Source organism: Mustela erminea, chromosome 4 (assembly GCF_009829155.1).
Source record: "Mustela erminea isolate mMusErm1 chromosome 4, mMusErm1.Pri, whole genome shotgun sequence".
Lineage (NCBI taxonomy): Eukaryota > Metazoa > Chordata > Mammalia > Carnivora > Mustelidae > Mustela > Mustela erminea.
Window position 1 is genome coordinate 118,535,155 of NC_045617.1, and position 19,860 is coordinate 118,555,014.

Sequence of the window (19,860 nt, forward strand, 5' to 3'; positions counted from 1 at the left end):
CCCACACGGGCCTTGGGGCCCCGCAGCGGCTGGTGTGCTGTGTAGTGTGGCAGCGAGGGCGCAGGTGGGTGGTGGTGGTGCGGGGTAGGGGGGGCCTGGGGGAGGGGGCGGGGGCGGTGGGGCGGTGGGAGCGGAGCGGAGCTGTCCAGTCCCAGAAGGAAAATCGCTCCTTGGCCAAGGAGCAGGCGGCACGTCGCGGTCACTGCTCCTCCTCGGAGGACTCCTGCGAGATGCCCTCTTCTTCCTCCTTCTCCTGCAAGGCAGGAGGCAGGCAGGGCGGTCAGCAGGAGTGCCAGGCCTGCCCCCCACCCCCCCACTGGTGGTGCTGGGGGGTGGGGGCACAGGCCAGGAGGGCCCCCACCCCTCCCTGGGTTCCCTGGCTCTCCAGAAGGGGGATGAGTCAGGGCTGAGTGTGTGAGTGACTCAGCAACCTCCACAGCCCAGTTTCATTCATAAAAAGGGAAGAATTTAAAGGGAGGGAAAAAACCCCACACACAGGCTGCTCCCGCAAGGAGCCAGGCCCCCTTGGCCCCAGGGCCTGTCCCCCCTCCTCAACGCCCAGCTCAGGGAAGTGAGGAGGTAACTGGCTTTCTGTAGGAGGGAAAGGGAGAGGTGGCCAGGAAGAGGAAATGGGAAGGAGTGGCTGCTGGGTGCCTCCCCAGTGAACCAGGTGTCCTTGGGCTGTAGGGGCAACTGAGGGGCTATGGAGCCAGGCCGAGGACTGACCCCAGGCCAGGGCGGGGAGGAAGGGGAAGTGTGTGTGCCGCCGGGGCTCACTCACTGGGCGGGAATGTTGGGACACCACACGGGCCTGCGGCCCCCCGTGCCAGGCACAAACTCCCAAACAACTTGTTTCCTGTTACTCACTCCTGGGGCCCAGCCAGCACCCCCCGACCCCCCTCCTCACCCTGGTGGTGGCTCAGCTCTAGGAATGAAGGCCTCAGGGAGTTCAGGGAGCAGGTTGGGGGGACAGAAAAGGCCCAGGAAGAACAAGGCTGGGGTGGTCGTTGACTTCAGTGGAGGTCCCAAAGGCAGCCAGCCTCCTGACTCAACCTACCTTCTTGCGTTAGCAGCTATTTGGGGGCTCAGAAATGGATGGTGGGTCCCAGTGAGGAGGTGCCTCCGCGTGGGATCACCCCTCAGCTCACCCACAGAACCGCCAGCGCGGCTTAGGGCTGAGCTCCTTGGCTGCCTCCTCCTCCCTACCCAAGACCGCCTAAGACAGCGGTGAGGACAGACCCCGCACTCTGCTCCCGTGGCCTTCTTTTCTCACTTCTATTATGGGGCTGGGGTGGGAGAAGGGAACTAGATGGCCTCCAAGTTCCCCCTAGAAGTTGAGTCTGTTCTAGGAGCAGAAGAAAGAGAAGGAGCCCACCCCCTGGCTAGGGGAGGTTCGTACCTGGGACCCCTTGCTTCTCAAGGATACAGCCCTTTAAAAGCCCTGGGCTGGGTACCAGGACCCTGGGCCACACGCAAATCCCTTTCCCTCTAGGCCTGGGGAAGGGGACAATGTCCCACTACTCTCAGCTCAGGACAGGCAGAGCGGTCCTTCCACACTGAGCACACAGGACTCAGTATCCCCCATCCTTAAACATCCTCCCCAGCAAACCACACCCCCGCCATCCCTTCACCTACCAGTTTTTTGGGTCTGCCCCTTGGTTTCCTCCCTGGGGTTGTGGTAGTTTTCTAGATGGTCAGAGAAAAGACCCACTAAGTCAAAAACATCCCTCAGTCTTCATGCAACCACCAGTGCCCTGGTGGGGAGGGGCAGAACTCCCCACCTCTGCTTAGGGCAGCCTGGGACTCTCACCCCAGCAGGCCCACCCGAGTCCAGCTGGTGATGACTGGCCAGCCACACTGCACCCCCCCCAACATACACACACGCCCCCCACTCCCTCCTTCACCCATGACTCAGAGGATATGAGTCGTGTCTCAGAAAAAAAATAAAAAACAAAACAACTTCTCTGAGAGACTGCTGCCACTGTGAATTTGCCCTTCCCTGCTTATCCCCACTCCCTTGGGATCCAGGGGGACCCCCGAATAGAACATTCTCCACACAGGGACTGGTGGAACCACCCCTTCCCTCTTCCCGATTCGCCTGTTTCCAGACGACGAAAGCTATGGGACTTCTGACTTGATTTTCCCCAAAGTGAGGCTTCGGTCATCACCCTGCCTTCCCAATTAGCCAAGACACCCCGCCACCCATGCCAGGAAAGAGCGGGCAGGGGACAGAAGGACAAGCCAGTGCCTTCTGAGACCTCCCCCAGCTGTGGCCATGGGCAGAGGGGGGCCGCCCTCCTCCATCCTTACCCGGGTCTTGGCGGCACCCTTGTTTTTGCTCCCCTTTGGTCGGCCCCGAGGTCTCTTAGGTGTCGGCACTTCGCTGGGTTCCTTCTGCAAAGACAGATGGGGTCATCAGGAACACAAAAGTCACCTGTCTCACCCCTTTCAAAACACATGGCGGTCTCCCCTGACCCCAGCAAGACTGAGTCAGCAAGACAATGCCCCGACCCAGAAATCCACAGGCACCAGAGCAGACAAGCCCTTGTGATTCAAGTTTTCACACTGACCATCTTCTTCTGCAAAGCCCCTCCCAAGCCTCCCTGCACCAACAGGAGGACAAGAATGGAGAAGAGGGAAAGGCGGCACAGGGGCACAAAGACACCATCAGGCAGCTCTGCCACCACGGGGCTCGAAGCTCTTGGGCAAGAAGCGGGATGCCCGGGCCTCGGTTTCCTCAACCGTAAATGATGACGAGACACCTCACAGGGTATCCAGGGACTAAATGAAGAGTGTGGAAGTGGCCAGCACTGGGCCAAGACAGTTGCCTCCCCACTGTGAGGGATGCCGAAGAGGGGAAAGGATGCCCCCTTCGCCCCGCTAAAGAGGGCCTCCAGCCTCTCCCTGCAAACTGACTCCCTCCAGGCCACCTCTCGGAGAAGGAAGTATGCCCACATGTCAGAAACCCAGAGCTCCCTACCGTGGTTGCCGCTGAAATTTTAATAAGCCCAACAGAATAAGAAGCTGCTGCATGAGGCGTAGAAGTCAGGCAGTGAAGGCACATCAGCTACGGTTTCAGGGCAGGTGTCCACAGGCTGTTTAGGGCCACCATGGTCCTGTAACCGGGCACCCCCACTCAGGCACCCCTCCGCGGGCCCCAGCTAACAGGCACAGGGTGGAGGCTACGGGAACCAGACAGAGAATGACTTCCCTCCCCACACTGAGGGGCTCTGGAAGCCCACCTCTCGGCCTCCTCATGGCTCACGTCCCCCCCGAAGCTGGTACAGACCACACTCTCCATCCTACAGATGCAGAAGCCCAAGGCCCACCGCGCTGAGAGAGCAAGGGCCGACCTCGACTCCTGTCCTCTTCCCTGGGAAAGGGACCTAAGCTGGGCCTCACCAGCCGCTGCCCAAGAGAATCCAAGATCCCCACTGCATGCCAGGTGGCCCCCCGAAGCCTGACAGGCCAGAGGCCAGGCTCCCCAGCATGTCCCAAAGTGCCAGGTTGGTTTTTTTTTTTTTTTTAAGATTTTATTTATTTGACAGAGATCACGGGTAGGCAGAGAGGCAGGCAGAGAGAGAGGAGGAAGCAGGCCCCCTGCTGAGCAGAGAGCCCAATGTGGGGCTTGATCCCAGGACCCTACGATCATGACCTGAGCCGAAGGCAGAATTTAACCCAATGAGCCACCCATGCACCCCCTGGGCTGGCCTTCTAACCCCATGCGACCTCAGTGCGGGATAGCACCACGGTTCCCAGGGTCACTCTCTCACCAACTTCCCCACATTTTTTTTTTTTTAAAGATTTTATTTATTTAGTCAGAGAGAGAGAGCGAGAGTGAGCACAGGCAGACAGAGTGGCAGGCAGAGTCAGAGGGAGAAGCAGGCTCCCCGCAGAGCAAGAAGCCCGATGTGGGACTCGATCCCAGGACGCCGGGATCATGACCTGAGCCGAAGGCAGCTGCTTAACCAACTGAGCCACCCAGGCGTCCCCTTCCCCACATTTTTAAGTCTTTAGGCTTCCATTTTGTTTCGTTTTGTTTTTTACAGGGCCGGAGCAGAGCCTGGCCCAGGGCCACACGAGGAGAGGCCCCCAACAGGTGCCGGCCCAGGACCTTTCTGTTAGGGCCTGGGATGAGGAAGTCCAGAAACCAACAGTTAAGTCTTTAGAAATGTTTAATGGTGACTGGACAGAGCAGTACGTGGAATAACTCTCAGGATTAGAAACCCGGAACTTGTACGTATATGCGACTCATCTTAACTATATTTTTATAAAGGCCCTGGTCCCCAACACCCTGGGAGTAAAGTGTGGGTAGTTAGCAGGGTGGGGGCATTGGCCCAGGCGACCACGGGGTCACTTCCGGCTTGGATGATCTGGCACAGGCTCACGGCTCAAGGTTTCTCAGCCCCCACTCCCCTCCGTGGGTCTCAGGATCTGACCAGGGTCAGCGCGTGCCAGGTGCGTTTTTGGAGGACACACACACACAGAGCAATGATTCTGCAGCCCTCTGTTCCAGTTTTCACTTGCAGAGACACCTGGCACCTCCCTAACCCAGAGAGGTAAACCGAGGGAAAGGTTTGGACACCCACCTGACTCCCTACCAGCGCTGTCCCGGGACTCACCGGAGGCTGCTTGCGCGGCCTGCCCCGCCCCCGCTTCTCAGTGCCGTCCTTTTCCTGCTTGGAGGCCAAGGGCTGGCTGGACTTCGAGCTCGACTCGCTCATCTTCTCGCTCCCTTCTCTCTGGAGCAGGTGGAGGAGCGATGGCTAGGATGCTGCGAAGCAGGCAAAGTTGTTTAAAACACAACCCCTTGCTTTGGTCCCCTCCCAACCCCTCCACCACCAGTGCCCTCAAAGGGCAGTGGGGGACCCTGCCTGCTCCCAAGGGATACCCTTGCTTGCTGAGAATTGGGGTCTGCCCAGCCCCAGCGTGGGCTACAGGGTGGGGCTTGGGCCGTTGGCCCTAATCAGCTCCTTATCTCTCGAGCAGAAGCATGCTTTGTCCTGCCACCCACACAGGGCCCAGGCCCAAGAGGCACAGCCAGCTCAGATGTGGTTCTGTGGGTGAGGCCACCTGAACAAAGGTGTAGATGGGGGAGTCCTCATGCTCCCCAGGGGGTCCCTCTCTAGCCAGCTCCCCTTTCCCCTAAGAGAAAACCCAGCCTGAGTGACTCACAGGCTACAAGGGTGGGAAGGTTGGCAGAGGGAGTTAAGCCCCAGGCCACTGGGCCAGCAGCAGGGCCTACCCACAAAGGCCCAAGCCTCAGGCCCATCCTCGATGCTCCACACCAATCACCGGGCTAGGGTTGTGCCTACCCCACCACTTAGCTCTCCTCCCTGCTCTCTCCCCGGGATAGAGCTTGGGGAATCAAGGCTGGGAATAATTTGGGGAAGATGGTTGAAATTGTAGTGGAGGGAGAAAAAGAAAGCCAAAGGTGAAAGGTGGCTCTCTCCTTTCCCCCCACCCCACACAACACCTGGAGTCAAATGAGATCTTCCCCTTCGGTCCTGGGTCTCCCCTGAACTCCTTCGAACAGATCCTAGCTGCCCTTCCCCACCTTGCAGGGCTGGTCCTCAAAGCTTGTTTTTTCCCCTAGCATCTTCCCCTCTTCTTAGAGACCCATTTGGATTTAATCAGCCCCACTAATTGTGAGTTTACTTAAAACCTCCCACTGCAAGGAGCACCCAGCACCCCATTATTTGGTAGCCTCTTCCAGAAGCTTAAAAAAGACAGTGAGGGTCCTCCCCACATCTATTCCGATCCCCCTCTGTCTTCCCAGGTGCAGACCCATGGCTCTCTACCTCCCTGGTAACCAACCCCTGGTTGCCCTGGGCAAAGGGTAGGCCCAAGCGCCTTCGCTTCTAACTGACCTTCAACCTATAAAATGGGGGGAATGCAAAGACATTTACCTCAACTACCTTTCCACACTGAGGCCAAGAATCAAACCAGATCATAGTGAAAATAGGCCCACAACAGGAAGTCCTCACTCCAATCAAAACGAGAACTAGAACATTCGAAAATGACTTTTCTTTCCCCTTTTCAGATTTTCAGACAATTTCCAATTTTAACTTAACGAGAGGAAAAAGTTTTTTGTGGGTTTTTTTTTTTTTTTGCGAACTTGTGACTTTTGGAGGGCTTGAGGCCCCAAGCCTCAAGATTCTCCAGACGGCGAGACTTTGTCTGGTAATTATTCTATTTTATAATATTTCAGACTTGAAGACCCTTTTAAACAAGGTGGTTGGTGATTTATCCTGCTCCGTCATTAGTGGCTTGGCCTGCTCTGTAATTACAGGCAGTGATTAGAATCTTATATTACACCACAGGTTCCCCTTCAAACTAAACATCAAAATTAATCAGCCTAAATGAGTGCTGACCTCACATGAGGTCTGTGAAGGCCCCCTCACAGAGGGGGGTCCAGTTGCTCCAAGCTAGCCCCTAATCCCAGAAAGCCTGGGCCCAACATGCCTGGGAATCCTGGTGGGTCTCCGGGAAAGTTTTTGCATCATCTAGAGCTTCCCCCCACCTCTTACTACTAGGAACCCTCTAATCCACTCTCCACCTCCCCCAAGTCTAGGCCTCCAGGAACTGAATGAAGGCCTGTGGCCCTCTCCGGCCAAGGGAAATGCTTGTCTCTTCCACCTGTTTCTGAAGATCAGAGGCCTGGTTTAGGGGAAGCCATGTTTAAAAGGGCCCGACAGTTTGTAATAAGCCCTTCTGGGCCTCAAGCGTGCCCCCCACCGGCCCCGTACACTGTGCATCCAATGTGTATTCCACAAATGCTTAGGGAGTCTACGCGAACCATCCTAGGAAATCAGCAGGGGCTCCCTTGTTTTCCGGAAAAAAGTAGCCCAGAGAGGCCTGAGGAGTTGCCCAAGGTCACACAGCAAGCTGGCGAGCAGGACAGAGTAGATTACGGGCGACCTCTCCAGCCCGCCACTTTCCTTAACCGCCGAGAGACTGGTTAAGTGCGTGTCGCCCCCTGCTCCAGAGTCGGCCCCAGGGTGACTCTGCAAGTGCCCGCGCCGCGCCGCGCCGCTGCAGGTCGGCCGGCGGGACTAGGGGCAAGAGCGCGCGGGGGGAGGGGCACCAGCAGCTCTCGCAGGCGCGGGAAACTGGTGCACCCCGACCGCATGCACCGCCACGCGGGTGCACCCGGCCCCACTTCCTGCCAGAGGGGGCACCCAAGCCCGCCTTGGGGCAGGAAACCTGGCGCGCGCGGGCGCGGGGTAGAGGAAGAAAGCCACCTCCCTCCGCGCCCTCCCCGCAAAATAAAGCCCCAGAAAAAAAAAAAAAGAAAGAAACGGGGAGTTAAAGGGACTAGTTCCAACAGAGCCCTGCAAAGCAGAGAAACCTGTTTGTGGGGGCGGAGGGCAGGCCCGGCCCTGGGGGCCCGAGAGGCGCGGGCCGGGCCAGAGGTGGGGTCGGGGTGAAGCCCCAAACCCAGGCCCGCGATTCGGCCTCAATCTGCGTAGGGGGGCACCGGGAGGAAGGCCGAGCGGGAACAGGGCCGAATTGTGGGGTTCCTGCCCATCCCCCTCACTTCTAGAACTTCCCCAGGCTGCGGGGGGCACCCGGTCCCCCACTCGCCTGCTGCGCCGCTGCCTGTTCCTCTCCCCGCCCCCCCACAGCCCGGGCCCCGGCTCGGGCTCGGGCTCAGGCTCGGGCTCCCGCGGGAGCGGCGGCCGCGCGAGGTGCACCGGGCTATGCCGGGTGCACAACTCGCGCTCGCCGCAGCCGCGCGCCCCCTCCCCCACCGCGCGCCTTTCCCGGGTCCCCGCCCCCCGCAGGGCGCCCGCGGCGCGGGGGAAGGGGGTGCGGGCGCCCTCCCCGCGCAGCCGGGCCCAACCGCCCGCCCCCGCGCCGCGCGGCCCTCCCCCGCCGGCGGCTCGCGCAGCCCCGGCCTGGGAATAAAGCCGGAGGCGCGCGCTGCAGCCCCGGGCGGGTTGCAGGAGGGGCGGCGTGCAGGCGGGGGCGCGGGCGCCCCACTCCGCCGCCGCCGCCGCGGGCCCCGGGGACGACTCACCGCGAGCTCGGCCGGCGGCCTGCGGTGCGCGCTCCGGGCTGTCGGGAGCGACGGTGCTGGGCGCTGAGGACCGGCCTGGCTCCGCCGCTGCCGCCGCTGGTAGCAAATGCGGATCTGAAACCGGGAGAGAGAGCAGAGGCGCTCAGAGACCGCCGCCGCCGCGTGCTCGCCGCCCAGGCCCCCGCGGGGTATTTATCTGTCACATCCAGGCGGGGGGACAAAAATATTCGCCTTCCCCCGAAGGATGGCTAGGGGCAGGAAGCTAGGCACGGCCCGTGCGCGGCCTCAATAAATAAATAATTTAATTAAATGATAGATATAAAAAAAAAAAAAGCCACCGGAGGGGCCGCGAACTCACGCCTTCTTGGAGCCGCGCCAGCGCCAGAAATAGCCCGGGCTCGGAGTCCCAATTAGAGGAGCGCAGCCCCGGCTCAGGGGAGCTTAAAAAGAGCGACCCAGGGGCAGGGGGGACGGGCCCGCCCGCGCCAGCCGTGTCACTGTGGGGGCGGGGCCATGCAAATGAGCCCGGGGATTTAAAAGGGCGGCCGCCCGCCAGCCGCCGCCGCCGCGCGGGTGGGTGCTGACTACGGGGAGGGACGTGCGGTGCCGGGTGCCTGGGGGCGGGCCCGCGGGAGGCCTGGGCTGGGAACCCGTGGCGACGGCCCACTCCCCGCTGTCCGGGACCGGGAGACATGGGAAGGTGCACAGAGGGGGATCACCACGGAGCTTTTCGCGGGGGCTGGGAGAGGAGGGCGTCCTTACAGTCTGGAACGGAGGGGGGGGTCCCCCGGAGAGTCACCTCTAGGGGCCTTCCGGGCGTGTGGGCCTGACGCCCGCGGGGCGCGTTGGATGTGGGCGGGCGTTCGTGCCTGCGGGGTCCGCGCGGGCGCGAGGGGGTGGAGAGAAACGCGCCTGTGGGAGAATTCCGCGGCCTACCCGCCGCCCCCTGCGCCCAGATACGCGGCTCGTAGATTTCCCCTGGGCGGACAGGTGTCAGCATGTGCATTTCAGTGCCAACCTGCGTGTGGCTGCCTGGTGAAATACAAGTCTTGTGAAATTCAAACGTGAAACTTGTGAAATCCAGAGTTTTCGCTTATTAATGGCCGCGAGTGAGCCGTAGTCAAGGTGCAGCCTCCAAGCGAAACAAACGATTGGCTCGCTTGCAGGTAAACCTGAGGCTGGTTGCGTGCCTGTAGGGCACCCGACTGGTGGTTTGAGATCATGCCTTCCCACTTTGTTCCCTCTCTCCGCCGTGACTTTTAAAGGAAAACACGAAAGCGTGAGCTAGTGGTCGCCTGGAAGCACTTTGAGGGCAGGGACTGGGTCTACGCAAGCCGCACCCGCCACGCCTGGCCCGCCCGGCGCCTGGCGCAACAAAGACTTGTTGCACGCATGAGAAGGAAGTCTAAAGTGGAAAGATGGCGGGGAGGGCGGTGGGAGAAGAAAGGGCGCCGTCTAGAGCGGCGCGCCCTGCAGGCCCGGCCCGGGGCCCTCTCGGGCGCACCTCCCCGCCCCTGGTCCCCGAGGCGGCCTTCCACACCTCCCGTGATGCAGGGAAATGCAATGCGGCCCAGTGACACACGGCTGTGACTCATGTTTTTCTTTGCTCCCCTTCTTCCTTCCCCGTCGGCCGAGGCCCCGGCCCAGCCCCCTCCTCAGGGGGCGAGCCGGCGATGGAGGGGACGCCAGGAAAACCCTGAGCCCGGCGTGGAGGCGGGGTGGGGAACCGGAGGGGCCGGGCCTCCTACTTTCAGGAATGTTTCAGGAATGTTTCCGGTGGGGGTGGGGAGCAGAGCCGGGAGTGGGCCCAGCCCCCACCCGGGGCGGCGGGCTGGCGCTCCGGGCCGGGGGCAGCACGTGCTCGGCCGGGTGGGGGCGGGGGCGCCTGGGCTGGAAGGCGCTGGGGAGCGGGTTCAAAGAGGAGGGCGCGGGCCTGGGGCCGGCCCCCGGGGGCCGGGGTTCGGGGTGGGCCGGGAGGCCGCCCTCTGCGCGCTGATTTCCCGCCCCGCGCCCAGGTGCAACGCAGTTCCTGCGAAGTGCCCAGGCAGCCCCTGGAGGGGAAAGGAAGTCACCGAAGGGCGGCTGGAGGGGAGAGGAGGGTGGAGGGGAACGCCAGGGCGAGGTTGGGGGAGGGGCGGCCTGCCCCTTTGTCTAGAGCCGGTGGGTGGGGGTGGGGCGGGGTGGAAGGCGCGCTGCTCCCTCCATCTTTGTCCCCTGAGTGCCGGGCGCGCGCTTAGTAGGCCGCGAGTTGAGTTGACTGGAGGCGTTGAGTTAGCTCGAGAACCTTTGCAGGGTTGGGTTTCTGAACGAGCCTTCAGTTCTCGCCCTACTCCCCTCCGGTCACGGTTCCCAGCCAGCAAGCCGGGCCCCCACATCAAGCCCCGGGATCGTTCTCCCAGAGCCGCACGCCGCTAGACACAGCCTTCCCAAGGCCTCCTGGGCTGCCAGGCTCACCCTCTGGGGCCGATGACCTGAGAGGCGTGGGAAGGGTCCTGGTGGGCCCCTTCCCAGGACGCGGCTTACCTGGGGTGCCGCTCTGCCTTCCTGTGTGGCTTGTGTCCTGGGGCCTTCCCTGAGGAAGGTCTGGGAAGGGAGAGGGACCTCTGCCTCCAGGGGCTGTGGGAAAACTTGGCCAACTTTTTGGCCCACTTCTAACAAGCCGACTTGATCTTATTTCTCATACTCTTATTTTTCCCCTCGTCCTGATTTTCTCAACGACTTGTTTTTTTTACCTTGTACTGTGGGTGTTTTTGTAAGCCACCTAAAACCCTCTCTGGAAGGAGGCAGGTATACAAATACATTTTTGGGCAAATATGGTAACCTGCTTCTCTTCAGGATTACCTACACCCTTGTAATTCAGCTAACTACCCACTGACCTCCATGCTTTCTGGATTAGAGATGCCCTGAATTCCCTTCCTTAACTTTCTGTCCTTCTTCATTAAGTATTAAGCAGCAGGGGGAGTGGTAGAAAGAAGATAAATAAAATATAGCCCCCGCTCCAGTAGATTTAATATTCAGAGGAATCAGAGCCAGGAACACACCAGAGAAAGCTGAGGAGCGAGCCAGGAGATGCCATGAGGCGGCATCATTCATTCATTCATTCACTGAATATTTATTGAGGGCCTACTGTGTACCCAGAACTGGTCCAAACTCTTGGGGTATAAGCAGTGAGCAAAGTAAAGTTCCCTGTGCTCTTGAAACTTAAGACTGGTGGGGGTTGGGGGGGGGGTGTTGTCAGGTACTTAAACAGAGGCTCAATAGATGGTACAGAGGGAGAGGGGATGGGAGCTCAGCGTAGTCAAGGAAGTCCGTCTGCTGGAGGAGATGGGCTTGAGCCAGCCTTGATGGCATTTGGATAAGTGGGGAGCTATGGGGAACATACAGGAAGAAAGAGCTATTTGAGGCCTGGGGCATCAATCTGGTTGGTCAAGGCCTGAGGGGCCCCAGGGGAATTGATCATGTCAGAACTGGTCTTTCCCACACGAAACAATTTTTTAGTGTTGGAGTTGGGTTATGCCGTTTCTGCAAGGACAACCTGGTGAACTTGAGGAACCCAACAGGAATGTCTAGGGAATGGGGAGTTCTGATCAACTATATTTCAGGACAGCTGAAGGTTAAGCTCATTTTCACCAGAGCTGTTGGCAAATGCTTCCTGACGTTTGCTTGTTCTTCCCCAGCCTTGCTAAGTGGTGCAGTGGGAGCCCGACCACCTCCCAGTCCAAGCTTGGAGATGCAGAGGATGTAGGAGGTTGGGGTGTCCCTTAGCCTTTCCTAGGGATTCATTCTCAGTATATGTCTATGGTTCGCATATTTACTTCTCAATTTCTGTCTTCTGAGTCAGCTACAGCTCTTAGAAGAGTCGTGGGAAAGACCACTGTGAATGGTTCCATGTAGTGTTTGACTTAGTCAAGGTTTTCTGGAAGTCCCAGGGATGAGGTTTGATAATGTTCTACATCCAGCCCAACATGACAGGCAGATGGGAGGAGGCGGGAAGAAGAGGAATAAGAATAGTAAAGACTTTATTTGAGAGGGAGTGAGAGCAAGAGAAATCACAGAGAGGGAGAAGCAGAGCCCCAGCTGAGCAGAGAGCCCAATGCGGGGTTCAATCCCAGGGCTCCGAGATCATGACCTAAGCCAAAGGCGGACACTTAATCGACTAAGCCACCCAGGTGCCCCCTCAATGCATCTTCATAGAGGGAACACCCTTACATGACCAGCACCCAGATCAAGAAACCATCTCCAGTCCCCCTTGGGTACCACCATCCCCACTTCTAAGAGCCTCCTATACCTTCCCATTTTTACGTGTATTGCATGGATGCAATAATACTTGACGTCCTCCTGGGTTCATTTCCTTTGCTCAACATTATGTCTAAGTTTCATCCCTGCGGTGGCATGTGGTGGCAGAATGTTCCTTCTTGCTGCACAGTTGGTTGTGTGAATCGGCCACAGTTTATGGATCTGTTCTGTTGAAGGGCATTTGGATGGACTTTGGTTTGAGGTTATTACAAATAGTACCGCTGTGAATGTTCCAGAATATGACTTGGTGATTAGATATGCAAATTTCTGTTAAGTGCATGCCTACGGAAAGAATGCTTGGATCACAGGATAGGTACGCCCAGCTATTACTGGGGAGCAGAACACTCATGAATAAAAAGGGGTAGTTGTGACCAGACAGTGGGCATAAACCCAGCCTGGCCCATCCTAACCGGGAGGGATCCAGGGCTGTATCAACCAGTATTGGCCCACACAAGTGAAATATAGGGTTGCCCTTGTGCGTGGTGTTTGACCACTCTGCTGGAAAGTCACCCAGCTACTAGTACATCTGGTCATCTGGCAGGATCAGGTCTCCAGGCCCTGATGACCACAAGTTCTGCTGCCAGGAGGCCTGGCAGGCCTAGAATGGGAGGAGAGCCTCTTCTTCCAACTTTCGAGGGAAAACCTCTCCAGCGAATTGGAAGGCCCAGGAGGCAGGCACCCCATGCCTGGAGCCAGCTACCCACGCTGCATGGCTGCAGCACACCATGGACTTTGTCAGCTTTCTTCTTAAAGGCTAAAACCCGACTCTTCTTCAGCCTCAGAAAACCCCGAGGAAAAGGAATTTATGAGCACCTACTAAATGCATATGTGTTCTCAGATCCCTCAACAGCCCTCCCGGGTCAGTAATGCTGTTGCTCCCATTATACAGATGTTAAAACTGAGGCTCAGGGAGATGAAGCAGCTTGGCATTCTGCTTTCTATTCCCAGGCTGGATGGGCTTGCTGCCTTCTCCCAACCTGGCCAGATGGCTCCCTCTGGGCACCAACAGAGGCACTGGGGATGTGACCTTGAACTAGGTAGCTACATTCCCCATCTTTAAGTGGTATACTTTGGGCAGGGGCAATGTGCTTTCAATAGTGCAGTACCTGCTGAGATCCCCCTCACCCCATTTCCATTGCCCATGCAGTTTTGAATGTGAATTAGGTCCCACCAAGGAAAGAGTGAAATTTGGGGGAATGGGCTGTGGAGACTCACGCTTTTCTGTAGCACCTACAATGTCCAGTTACCCACTTTACGGGGGTCAAGAGGCAGGTATGGGGCAGAGGGGCCTCCTGTCCCTGGGTCACCGCTCAGTTACCTGGATGGGGCCTCCAGATTCTCCCCTCTCCACCCCAATCAGAGCAGAGGGGGCAGTTCAGTTCTGTGGTACCAGGAGGCCATCTAGAGATGGCTCCTCCAGTTCTTCCAACAGTTTGATAAGCACCTAATTCTCTTAAATCTCTTTCCACCTAAAACATAAGGCTTGTCCCACCTCTGCTTAAACCCTCCAGGAGGGGCACCTGGGTGGCTCAGTGGGTTAAAGCCTCTGCCTTGGGCTCAGGTCATGACTGAGCCCAGCATAGGGCTCTCTGCTCAACAGGGATCCTGCTTCCCTTCCTCTCTCTGCCTGCCTCTCTACCTTCTTGTGATCTCTGTCTGCCAAATGAATAAATAAATTCTTTAAAAACAAACAAACAAACAAAACACAAACCCAAAACCCTCCAGGAGTTCCCATCTCACAGAGTTAAAAGGAAGTCCTCGCAAAGGCCCAAGAGGCCCTGAAATCTGCCCCACCCCCAACCTCATCATCTCCCTGCTGCTCTCCTTCAGCCACATCAGCCTCCCCATGTTCCCCCCCACCTTCGTGCACTTGCCCGGGCAAGAGCTCACCTCAGGGCCTTTGCACCTGCCATTCCCTCTGCTCGGCCTGCTCTTACCATAGATATTCTCAGGGCTCACCCTCTCACTGCCTTCAGGTCTCTGTTCAGTAGCACTGTCCACACTATGTAAAGTTGCACACTTGCTCCTGCAATCATTCATCTACTTTACCACCCGCCCCCCGGCCCCACAACATTTACAATTTCTAACACACTATATCACTAACTTTTCTACTTAACGATCATCAGTAAGAGTGGTCTATTTGTTTCCTGTCCAGTGCTCTCCATTGGAAGGCCAGAGGAGTGGATGTCCAGGATTCACAGGGGTAGCCCCAGGGTCTCACACAGTGTCCAAATCTCAAAAAACGATGGAATGAAGAATGATTAGCTGAAGTGACTTATGTTCTCACAAAGGCCAAGCCACAGGGCATTGGGCTGGGGATAGGACATGAGTCCGCAAACCTCAAGGTAGAGAAAAGGGCAAGGAACCCAACATCTCAGGAGTGACAAGGTGCCTCAACCCCGAGACGGGGTTCCTAGACCTTCCGGAGACATTTGCTTTTTGTTAAAAGCACGGTACCTTCGTTGTCATGTGATCTGCAGACTCATCTCTAGAGCCCACTACCTCTAGAACTTCTGGTTTGCCAGCAGTCAGGGGAAATGGGTTTTTATTCCCTTGGTCTCAGGTTTTGTAATCAGGACCTGGCAACCATCTTGGCCCTTCAGGTTGGGGCAGACCGACTGGGTAGCTCAGTGATGGTGGCTCTCCAGAGTGTGCTTTTTTTTTTTTTTTTAAGATTTAAGCTGTGCACGGAAGACAGGTGTCCCTTTGGTCTAAGGGACCTGACCACGTCCAGTACAACATGCTCTGCAGGTACCCTGCTCCGGAAAAGAAACACACACTTTAAACCTCTGTAGTCTGTGAGCCCCAGTGAGCCAGTGGAAGGTGGGTTAGGGCAGAGGCCCCGGGCTGGCTTTCTCTCCAGGCCACATGCCCTCTGGGGTTGGATGTCCCTGTCAGTTCATTAACCCGCTCTAGTACTTGGGGACTCAAGGGCTGTAGCTTTAGCCACCTGCTGCCACCTTGGGCACACTCTTCTGGGAACATGCCCGGAGGGTTGAGGAGAGTTTCCCGTGGTCTCTAACTTGTTTCTCTTGTCCCTATTCCTTGACTAAGTGCTGGGACTGCGGAAGGGGAATGTGACCCCTGAAGCCTTTAAGAGCGACTATTCTCCACCGCTTGTTACGCGGAGGCTCCCTCCTTATGGGGCGCTGGGCTTGCGGGGGTCCCAGCCGGGTCCTTCTGCCCCTGGCATGTGCCCTGGGTTCCCCAGTGCTCCATGTCCTCTAGGCCACCCTGAACCTTTCTTAGGGCTGAGAACATGGCTCTGGGGTCCCCATAGCGGGGATGGGCAGGAGGACGTGGGCCCTCCTGAACCCAGCAGCACGTGGGAGGCCCGGGCCAGACTTGAAGGGCCCACAAGCCCGCGGAGTCTGAGGAGAGAAATGGCAAGCAGGGTGGAGGTCGAAGGGCGGGGGCCTGGGTTGCGGAGGAGGTGGGCTGGGGGTGAGGGGAGGAGCCAACACCCGGCCTGGGATTTGTCGGAATCCTCCAAGGGCTTTGTTTTGTTCTCCCCACCCGCGAGCCTCGCACCAGGGCCTAAAGGGGCCTTGGCGCTCAGCACAAGTTTGGTGAATGGATGGATGAATGAGAGCCAAAGGGGCTGGGGGAGGGGCGGAGGAAGTGGGTAGCTGGGGGAGGGGAGAAGAGCGGGGTGGGGGAGGGGAGGTCGCCACTGGCGGGAGGGCGGAGGAGGAGGGAGGCGGGCGGAGCAGGGTGAGCCTGCTGGTCTGGAATCTGGTTAGGAGATGGCGGCGGGGACGGGCCTCGTAGGCACCCCTCCCCACCGCACCGGCTTAAACCTCCTTACTCCCTGCTCTCTCAGTCTCCAGGCCTCTCTCCCACCCCATGAGGCCTGGCGGGGGTCGTAGGTTCTCCTAGGGCCCAATGGACTGCGAATTGAGTGGTGCCCTTCTTTGTCTTTCTTACTTTCCAGGAACCCAGCCTCTAGGGGGTCTGGTGGTCCTAGAGGGGACTAAAAACTCCTGAATGGCCCTGGTGGGCAGTGTCAGTCTGAGGGTGAACCTAGGCTTGGACACCCCTTACTCTTTCCCCACTCTGAGGTCTGGATGAGAGGAAATACAGAGACTAGGATCCGGGCCACTTGGGAGAGTCTGGGATGGGTCTCTAGGGGCGGTGGTGGGAGCCGGTGGGCAGAGAAAATCCAAGGGCTTGCCCTCCGCCGGCTGCCAGTGACTCCTGCGGGAAGCAGGGGAGCTCAGTGTGGGCAGTGCCAGGCAGGAGCTGCTGACAGCCACGTTTCTGGGTCACCATCCAGGGTGCCCTGCCAATTCCCAGGCCATGTGGGTGGGGTGGGGTGAGGGGCGAGGGCGGTCTGCGTCCCAAGCCCAGACCCTGCCATCTCCTTTGTTTGGGTAACTTCTGGGCCTGCTCCCATCCCCCACTTCCAGCCTTGCTGCGGCCTCCTCCCCACCACGGAGTCCCCCGGGAAGGGGCTAAGGGTTGATCCTGGAGCTTCGCTTGGGCTTGGGCTTGTGGGTCTGCTGATCTACCTGCCCTGAAGGTGGGGTGTGTAAAGGTGATTCAGAACCCCTCCCACAGCAACACCTGGGGCTTGGGGCCCTCTCTCCTCATATCCCATCACCTTACCCCCCTACCCCCCCACTCCCGCTCCTGGGCTCTGCCCACAGCTGCCATGGGTCTTTTTCTGGCACTTTTGCCTTTGGTAGGAGGTTTAGGGAGCAGCATGTCTCACGGGCAGAAATTCTTCTACTAGTTCTCAAAGAGGAAATTCACCTTCCCAGTATGAAGAAGTTGGCACCTGGTGCCCCCCACATGCCTTGGCATCGGCCTGGGTTCAGCTTAACCGTGGTTTGGTCCCAGGAAGTCTACCATACTTTGCTCTTAGGAGCTTTAAGTATCCCTCCCACCATGACAGCCAAGTCCAGAGGCTAAGTCATCTTGCTATAGCAAGGGGTAGAAATAGATATACAAGGTAGAGGGATGGTGGGTGGGGTGGGAAGTGAGTCCGCCCTTGGTGGCCATTAAATGTCCAGCCTGGAGGGTTGTGACTCTGAGATTGGCAGCCTGTGCAAGCTGGTTGGCCACTAGGACAGACAGCTGGAGGGGCAGGGACCAAAATAACATTTAATGAGTGCTCGTTAGTCTGATGCACAGGGGAGGGTTCCTGTCTCTATTTTGTAGAGGAGGAAATTGGGGTTCAGCAAGGTCAGGTGACTTGGATTCAGAATACCTCTACCTCTCAGGGCTCTAAATCCCTCCCTTCCTCCACCCTGCACTCCCCACCAGCTTACCCTACTCTACTTTTTTTATTCCATACTCCTTATTGGGCATCTAGACAGCACTGCCCATTACTGTCATCCCCAGACACCTGTGCGGAGTGTGAACTGAGATGTGCAGGAAGTCTGAAGTACTCTGGATTTCAAGATTTAGGATTAAACACACACACACATAGAAATACTAATTTTTGTGTATGTTGAGTATATGCTGAAATGATTATATTTGGGCATATTGCCTTAAACGCAATATATTATTAAAGTTCTTTTCATGTATTTCTTTTTTACCATTTTAATATGGCCACCAGAGAGCTCACGGATGTGCCTCAGCTTCTGTACCCACAGACAGTGCTGGTCTAGATTCTTGATTCTTCACTTAGTGTTTATTGTCCACCTACCCCCCGCCCCAATATCTGCCCTCCGAGGGCGGGAGGCAACATATTTCGTCCTGTCCCCAGTTTTAGAGTTTTAGAGTCTGGCACTGGATATTATTATAGGTGTTCAATAAAGATTTGTTTAATTGAATCCAGCTGATCTGATCCCAGGCCAGGCTCAGAGGGTGAGGAGGAGAGCCTGAGGGAGGGGATCTTTAACCCCCAAAAGGACCCCAAGTTGCCTATCTCCTGCCATAAGGCCCGGCTGCACAAGGTGACCTGATCCATCTGCAAGGGGTCCTTCCTGACACAGCGCCTGGACCAGTGTGGGGAAGGCGTATGAGGTCTGGCCGCCACCGAGGGGTGCTGGCTGGGGCATTGGCCAGGCCTTTTGGAAGCTGGGAGAAGGACTGCCTGGTGGAGGCACAGGGAACAGACAGTGTCTGCCACCGGGGCCCCAGTGGAGGTTGGGGGGGCCTGGCCGTGCACCCCGGGGGTGGTGGGCTGGGGGTGGGGGCGCGTGTTGTTGTCTGCGGATAGGATGTCGGGGGTGTGCCCAGCTAGGGCTCACACAAGGTCACTGTGTCAAAGGAACGTCCGAACACTTTCTCTTTCCCTGTGATTCGATTGCGGCTCCGAAAGCCCCTTCCGTAGGGACTTCCCTCCGCGCCTGACTCACGCTGCCTCATGCGTGTGACTCAGGCCGGGCGCCGCGCCAGCCCTGCTGTCCCCGCCCCCGGGCCCTGCCACCGAGCCGCAGGGCGGAGGGACGGGCCGGCGACAGGGGGCGGGGCGTGTATGGACGGGGTGCTCGCAGCAGAGATGGGAGACGGAGGGGCACTGAGGACAGTCCAGAGGAGAGTCGCAGAGAAACTGAGCTCTGGAGGGGTGGGGCGGGGTGGATGGCAAGTCAGCCATGCAGAAAAGAAAGGCAGAGAAATGTAGAGACAGAAAGCCAGAGACGAGAAGGCTCAGAAATTGGGAGGAGAGAAAGTGGAGAAGGACACAGAGACCCAGGAAGGAGACAAGCGAGAGGAAGGGACTAGTGACCAGTGAGAGGGAGGGAGGAGAGCAGAGAGGCAGGGGTGCCTGGGCGCTGCCCACAGTGCATGCTGCTAACAGCAGGAGCCTCCTATTCTGGGAGGTTGGGTCCAGCGACCATGCCTCTGAGCCTGCTGTCCTCTCCCAGCTCCACCTTACCAGCTCCGCGGCAGGGGGGCAAGTGTCTTCCTGTCCCTGGGCCTCAAGATCTTCATCTGCAAAATGGGAGGTGGTGGTGGACAGTAATCCTGGCCCCCGTTATTCCTCCTTCCTCCACCCCCTTACCCTCCCCATCTCTCCATGCTCTCACCAGGTTCTGTGCCTGGGTCCCCTTGCCAAATGGCTTTCTGTTGGGCAGCACCCACTCTAAGGGATCGGAGGGAAGGAGAAGTCAGGATGCTCTTGCCCTGGCCCCTGCCTGACTTTTGCCTCTGGTCTGGCTGCGGCTGTATCCCTCCATGACTCCCCCTATATCTTCAAGCTCCCCGTACATCTGACCTTTATCCTTTCAGCCCTGGGAGCCACAATGACAACCTGCCCTTGCTGGTTCCGGAGCTGCACACCCCCCCCCCCACCATGGATCCTCTTTACTTCACTAGCAGCCCTCCCTTAAAGCCTCTGCAAGTCCCTGGGTTGGGTTGCGAGTCCTGCCAGGGCCCTGACTGCCGGGCTTCCGGGTGTGCCCTGAGTGAGGCAGCACGGGGCTGGGCACCCAGGGAATTGTAGCTCTCACCATCCTGCTCCTTCCTTCCAAGAGGAGGGGTGGGCAGAGATGGCCGTCCTTGGCAGAGTGATGCAGAACATTAAAAAGCACTTGGATACCTATTAGATCTATCTATCTTTCTTTCTTTCTTTTTTAGATTTTATTTAT

General features: G+C 57.9%; 1 protein-coding gene across 3 annotated transcripts; it reads right to left on the minus strand.

The window, feature by feature from the left end:
- On the minus strand, positions 1-8,518 carry HMGA1 (high mobility group AT-hook 1). Of its 3 annotated transcripts, none has more exons than XM_032340595.1 (6): positions 8,382-8,518; positions 8,024-8,137; positions 4,623-4,774; positions 2,311-2,394; positions 1,636-1,686; positions 1-253 (listed from the first exon to the last, which is right to left on the minus strand). In XM_032340595.1, the coding sequence occupies exons 3-6, from the start codon at positions 4,722-4,724 to the stop codon at positions 200-202; spliced, it is 291 nt and encodes a 96-aa protein (XP_032196486.1). In that variant the 5' UTR covers positions 4,725-4,774; positions 8,024-8,137; positions 8,382-8,518; the 3' UTR covers positions 1-199. The 3 variants fall into 3 exon arrangements, with proteins under 3 accessions (XP_032196486.1, XP_032196484.1, XP_032196485.1); XM_032340593.1 differs by having other exon boundaries at positions 4,590-4,774; XM_032340594.1 differs by lacking the exon at positions 8,024-8,137 and having other exon boundaries at positions 4,590-4,774.
- Between the last annotated feature and the right edge of the window lie 11,342 nt (positions 8,519-19,860).

Coding starts and splice junctions, on each gene's coding strand:
- HMGA1 (XM_032340594.1), bottom strand. CDS start 4,724: ATGAGCGAGTCGAGCTCGAAGTCCAGCCAGCCCTTGGCCTCCAAGCAG. Junction 2,395..4,589: donor CAGCGCTGGTAGGGAGTCAG/GTGGGTGTCCAA, acceptor CTGTCTTTGCAG/AAGGAACCCAGCGAAGTGCC. Junction 254..1,635: donor GGGGCAGACCCAAAAAACTG/GTAGGTGAAGGG, acceptor CCTGCCTTGCAG/GAGAAGGAGGAAGAAGAGGG.